Source organism: Dichomitus squalens (assembly GCF_000275845.1).
Source record: "Dichomitus squalens LYAD-421 SS1 unplaced genomic scaffold DICSQscaffold_21, whole genome shotgun sequence".
NCBI classification, from domain to species: Eukaryota; Fungi; Basidiomycota; class Agaricomycetes; order Polyporales; family Polyporaceae; genus Dichomitus; species Dichomitus squalens.
This window is the reverse complement of record NW_006766903.1, coordinates 388,505-394,905: the sequence shown is the minus strand read 5'-3', so window position 1 is coordinate 394,905 and position 6,401 is coordinate 388,505. Positions and strand designations below refer to the sequence as shown.

The 6,401-nt window shown below is 52.7% G+C and overlaps 1 protein-coding gene across 1 annotated transcript; it reads right to left on the bottom strand.

Moving 5' to 3' along the window:
* Window positions 1-1,697: 1,697 nt before the first annotated feature.
* Window positions 1,698-2,551, bottom strand: DICSQDRAFT_171282 (uncharacterized protein; the record flags this gene model as incomplete). The annotated part of the gene is made up of 5 exons (XM_007366943.1): window positions 1,698-1,847; window positions 1,906-1,976; window positions 2,035-2,254; window positions 2,382-2,425; window positions 2,476-2,551. The coding sequence occupies 5 exons, from the start codon at window positions 2,549-2,551 to the stop codon at window positions 1,698-1,700; spliced, it is 561 nt and encodes a 186-aa protein (XP_007367005.1).
* Window positions 2,552-6,401: the final 3,850 nt, after the last annotated feature.

The following is a 6,401-nucleotide window of genomic DNA, read 5'->3' as shown; positions in this document are numbered from 1 at the left end:
TGCCCTCGGATTCCTCTGGCGTTCAGGGTTTCTGCGTTATCAAAAGTTTAGGAGGCGGAATGGAGACCTCCTATCGCGCTTTCTTTGCCAGCCAGGTCTCCAATGTCAAACAATACGAGCACTATGGAAAGTTGCCGACATGTTGCCACTCCCCACAGACGTCCCTAAGCCGCGTCAAACATGTCAGATATCTCGACTTCTGATAGCATCGTCTATGTTCTGCTTGTAGGATGCGGTCCAGCCCCTTGGCATGTACGAGCCGCTGCGGAAAGAAGCATATCGGATATAGTCCCGTTCAGCAGGTCACCCTCACATCGATAGTCAGGGTTCCGGTTAGTTTATGTGAGCCCTTTGTGCGCCCCTCCTTTGCTTTTCCACTTATGAGGGACGCCTCGCACCGTATCTATGCAGCCCTTTCCCGGGCGATGTGCGTCTCCTGCGGGGCAGATCGCGGAATGCTTCCCTGGCCCAGTCTTTCTTACAATGGCGCTACGGTTGTAGGTGGCGTCTCGACCTTCTTCCATCCATACATCCGAAGGCTGGTGGGAATCTTGTTTGGCGTGAGCGACGTGAAACGAGGGCGAGGGCAAAAGAACACACGGAAACAGTCGAGCGGGGACGAGCGGAGATGGCGTTGTCAGGAGTGTAGCAAGCAGAGCCGGTTACTCCAGAGCCGCAACTTGTCCGCATATAAGTGTCAGCGTGGTGCTCGAGGCGGTTATCGAAGCTGATGTTAGTTAGATGACCATGAGAACGCGGTCGAGGACCACCGAAACTCTGCCCATACCACCCCAGGTCATCAGAAAGAGACGAGACGAGACGTGACTAGTGACTCCAGACACACCTGCAGAAGTACAGATCTTCGACATCCGCACCTCTCCTACATATGACGCTTAGGTTACCTGTGCCGACAGTAGAGCGATAAATGGAGCACACTAAGACTCGGAGAACTGCATAAATCATTCCACAACTGCGGGGTTAAAAGGAAGAGAGGACAACAGGATTGGCGCGTAAGCGACAGGGGCTGGACAGCAACGAAGTCTCGCACAGGAGCTCCTCTGATCGCGATGACACTGAGCGCATGAAGGAGAAGTGGGCGACGTGTGGCTTTCGAGACATGCGTTCCGGTTGCGGACCATCTTCTGCGCTAATGCCGCCGCTGCGTTCGTCTCTCTCTAGTTTGCGAGCCTCCGGTGGCCCTGCTTTATCGCGTGTGGTTCACCTCGGTCAAGCTTTCCTTGTCTGAAAGATGTGGGCGTAGGCTGCGGGCCTCTGCTCCGGTTCACAGGGAGCTTTGTTCTGCAGGTAGGATGGGAAAGATGCATTGATTATACGTCTGGAGAATACCCAGGAGCAGGGCTATAGCCACGTCCTCCAACTTATCCACTTCGTCTACGTGCGTCATCGAGACCACAATACCTACTCTCCAAGATCGGCTGAGATAGAGTTGAAAGAAGTTATCCGTTGCGCAGGATACGTGTCGGGGATGATGGTGAAGGTCGCCTTCGACATGTCCGAGATCAGGTTGGTGGTGTCGAACTGAATAAGTACCTATGTGTTTTCGCCATGCCATCAGCAAAGGTATGAATGGTCCATGATGCTTGCAAGACGCACCTGATTGTTCATTTCGTATTGTGGCCACGCGGTTCATAAGGCATGATAGCGTTAGCATGTGCTTCGACGGAGACAACTCAGCATCACCCACTCGGAAGACCTTCACTATCGTTAGGCGTGACGCTCACAGCGAACGAGAGCCAATAGTCCGTCATGGACATAGCCAGCACTCCGACTCCCAGGTCGCTTACTGTGAGCGTAGGGCCGCCGTACGCATACGGAAGCATGTTGCACTGTCAGCGGACAAACAGCTTGAGCGTTTCGCTGCGGGTGCAGAGATAGGAAACACACACCTGCTGTGGCAGGGTCGGTTGCGGCAGCATGCTGATCGGTGAAGATGTATCCGTACGTGGTGACCCCCGCTGCGGCCGCCGTCTGGATCACTCTCGACGAGTGGCCTGGAAAGATGCATCACCCAACAATGCTGAAGCGCGTTTGTATTCGCTGTCCAAGCTGAATGTCTCCTTTCCGGTTCCAGAAGGCGAGCCCAGAGCTGGAGAAGGGTGGCGATATCCTGCTGGAACTTGGTCGAAAGCGATGGGGTGAAGGGGTTGTCGAAGACGACGAGGAAATCAATCAGCTCCTCGTCAAACGATATCGACTCGGGGACGAAGTCCATGCCTTCGTCCAAATCTGAGTCCTAGACAGATGATACGAGCAGTCTATGTACAGCGGTGAGCGAGTATGTACTCCAACCTCTGAACTCAGCCCCTCCATACGATAGGATCGCTTACAAACAATCATGCGTACGGGAAGGACATCCGCACAGGTTGTGCGTCAGATATAGGTCGTCTGACGACCTGCGCATTGCCTGTAAGGATCAGCGCGGACTTCGCACTAGGATCACAAGCATAACATTACCTATACTCTTCAAGTCGCTGGGATGCACCATGTCATGAGTGGACGCCGTCTGCCCCTGTGCGGCGTACTGCGCCATGGTGATGAGACAGAGCATCACGTGGACATCATGTCGTCTGTTAACGGCGACTTTCCCACGAGGCGACGTAGCGCTTGATGGCTGCAGCTGCCGTCCTGCAGCTGGTCCCCCACGTTCCGTACATGGTTTGTGTAGCTGCGCATATCTCAATCAGGGAGATTAAGATTCTCGTCGCCTTCTTTTGCAGGGCGTTTTTACAATCTGGGGCCTTTCCCTCCCGTGTATGCCCTGTCTCCTTGCAGGGCCGTTCATTTGAACTTACCGCGCAATCATACATCGCAATCTTCTATTTACAGATTTATGGTGTCTTGCATAGAGTATCTCACAGCTTCACGATCTACATAGTATGTCGTCGAACCAGTTTCCTGCTGTGTTCTCGAAGACTCACGCTTGCTAGATACTAGATACCCATCGTCAACGGTGGTGCTTCATTGTATGGTCGGACAATACCCCGCTTCCTGCCGACTTCTATGGGTTTTCAATGGTACGCCTTTGCAATTCCGCTGCTGTGCATTGATTCCAGATGGATGCTGACGTTCGAGATTTGGGACAGTGATCATCTCGATGACCACCATTGCTAGCCTCCTCCTGATGTTCGCCATGTTCAGGGCGAAGACAGAGCACGGCGTCGTTGCGTTCGCCGTCCGCTACGGGGGTCTTCTTAAGGTGCTGTATGGCGGCACCAATGCTCACTGTGCTCGCGAAGAGCGTTGACGTGGTGGGGTACGTATCATGTCTTGTTTTGCTACAGCTATATGTGACTGACAACACGCGCTCGGACGTGTCTAGCATCCGCATCGGATTCGCCTGCTTCATCTTCAGCTTTGCCCTCCTCACCGGAAACCCACTCTCTGGTGTGCTCTTGCATCAGTCCGGATATCTGTGGAGTCACGCGATCTTTTTCAATGCGGTGCGTACCTCCTTACCCGTCGTCCTCGAGGTAAGGTGCCGAACATTGTTCCAGGTTATGGTCCTGTTTGGATGTTCCTTGCTGACAGTTTGTTGGGCCATGGTATGCGAAGCAAAGGGCGCACAATGGGTTTAGGGTTTGTGAACGGACTCGTCTTTCCATTGTGTGCGTGGCGCAATTATGTTTCTCACGAGTTGACACCAGAAGGTCGACTCCTCTTATCTCAATTCGGCATCCCGGCCATACATGCAAGTGCGACACCATAACAGTAAATTCTCCAGCAAAACAGACCCGCTAGTGGTTCACTCATCTCCTTTCGACGAGCACAGGTACATATACCACGGTTCCTCTCTGATCTATACTGGAAGACCATGACATCGCACATCCACAACCTCTCCATCTGTGTGCTGACAATAGCTGGTCAACGTCACCCGGGTTCTACGTATCGATCGTTGCCCCCAGGCAAACCATCGAGGTGTACTGGACGCATGGTACGTCTGGAGGTTTATCTCTATATACGCGTCAGACATCGAATGTATGCTGCCCTCGGAAGAACTAAAGCCCTTCAAAGTGTACTTATGAGGCCGAGCAATATTTGAGCGACGTGCTGAGCGAGGCGGACACTCGAAGGGTCATGCGATCCTCTGAGTCTTTGTAGTACTTGATCTTGTGCTCAGGTTGCGCGCGCGGATGCGCGATTGAAGGTTGGCGGAGGCCATAAGCCTCGGACTGATCCTACCAGGGAGAAGAGAACAGTAAAGACGAGCGCAGGGAGGCCGCATGAGTACTCAACTTGAACCTGGCTTCGCATACGTGTTCCCGATGTTTTTCCACTGCAGGTTATGTGTGCCTGTGAACAAGGTTGGTTTGTGGTGCTTGTAGGGCCCGATGTATTGCAGGAACTTCGAAGCTGGGGGAAGGCGACGAAGCTAGTTGGCCGAATTTAGAAAGCACCACCGGGATGCCGGACCGAGGACGATAGGCAAGCGCCGTCGAGCCATGCCGCGCTTCCCCGCTCCTCCGTTTACTACCTGGCTCAGTGACCACTCGACCGCTGGGATCCCAAGCTCAATATATAAAGGCTTCATCCATCTGTTTACTGTCGTGAACGTGTGCCTAACGTTCTGCCTCAGGCTTGCACAGAGGCTCAGCATTTGTTTCAATATCTTCAGCGTCGGCGTCGGCATCCCGCCATAGACTTCCGGTCCACCTCTCCTTTAGATGCGGGGCCGTTCTCGAACTTCAAGGCTGTCGATACTGCCTACTATTATTCTAGAAATGGCGTACTGATTTCATTCAACTTCGGCGATTCGGAGGCGAGCGTGATCATCATCATGGTGTGTCGCGTCCAGGTCCCCGGATGAGGCTTTACGCCTTGCTGGATCAACATGTTGCAAAGCTCTCACCCGTATCTAAGAACAACACTTCTGCGAGTGCGTTGCTAAAGAACGTGAGGCTGGAGACATGCTCTATTCCAACCTTCTTTAGCGCTCAAACACACCTTGTAGATCATTCAGTGCACGTTATCCACAAAATGGATCTGATCGACTCACAACTGATTGGTCTTGTATGGGTCAACATTTGGTTTATTGAGCCAAACACCTTGCGTGAAGTGCTGTCAAAATGTGAAGACCTCAGATAGATGCGCTTCTACTCACCGTCACAGCCCCTGTACTTAGAGAACATGTGTCCCGAAGTCTTCTCAGATCTGACGAAGTATGACTCTAAGTCCTCGTAACCCCATCCATCGTTACCGAGAGCTCTCCATTGATTATAGTCGCCCAGTGTACCTATGATACTTAGCATCAGCAGGATGCATCATGCAAAATACCACAGAGCATGCTCACCACGCGTGCACAACATCACGTTAACACGAGAACCTCCGCCAAATCCTTCACCACGAACGATCACAAGAAATTCGCCATTACAGTGTTGCAGAGGAAGCGACTACCATCGTGCGGCCATAGTCTCCTTGGTGTATGGGTTAGCGGATAGGAGAGGGACTCGGGATGTCCACGTGCCTGCCACTGGGCCTTGCTCGATGAGTACGGAGATGGTCGGGTCCTCGCTTAATCATGGTGCAAGTACACGTCCAGCGATTTCAGTGAGGGTAAGTGAGTACAATTTCAAATACGTTCGCTCAAGGCACTCCAAATTGGCACAAGCTAGCGCAAGTCAGGCCGCACTAAGGGGACTGTGCCAAACTGCCAATGCATATAGCATGCCTGGATAGGGGAGGCAGCAGTCGCTTACGGAGGGAACACATCATCGTTAGGGTTGTCTAGGTCAAAGCAGTGGCGCTATCCCAGAAAGACTCTGTACATCGATGATATATCAATAGTACAATGTGCGTAGAATATACCAAGGCATTTGGCTTCCAGAAAGAGGCTGGAAGCTACGTGTAAGACAATGCGCGCTAGCAGGCAGCTGAGTCCAGAAAGCGCGGTTCGAAGACAGGTTGTCACTGCCCTCAACATATACACAGATCCCCTGAGAACAAAAACCTACCTAGATGATGCAAGAAACTCAAACAGTAGACGTTCGGTGCACCTAAACGATGTACTAGCAGGGGAGTATGAGCGCGTGTCTCGGTGTCCACCAGGGGTGAGCAAGCGCGAGGGCCGAGGGTGAGTAGGTGCGAGGGGATGACGAGGAAAGGTCTGTCCCTTTGAATGCGGAGGTGTTGAGCGGCGACAGAAAGCCTGATAATAAAGGATATATGGGAGGGATGTATGTCAGATTATCGCTCGCTAGCACTCGCGTGAGTCCCGCCGTGTGTGAGGCTTAATTTGAGGGGGCGCGAGTTAGCAAAGCTCCTAGCACCCGGTAGTTCGCACACTCTCCCCACGTCTTTAAGAGCCAGTTCGCGGGTACGAGTCATAGCAAGAGTTGGATGTAGCTATGGGGAGTGTACTGGCGTGAGTACGGGCGGTACTGGCT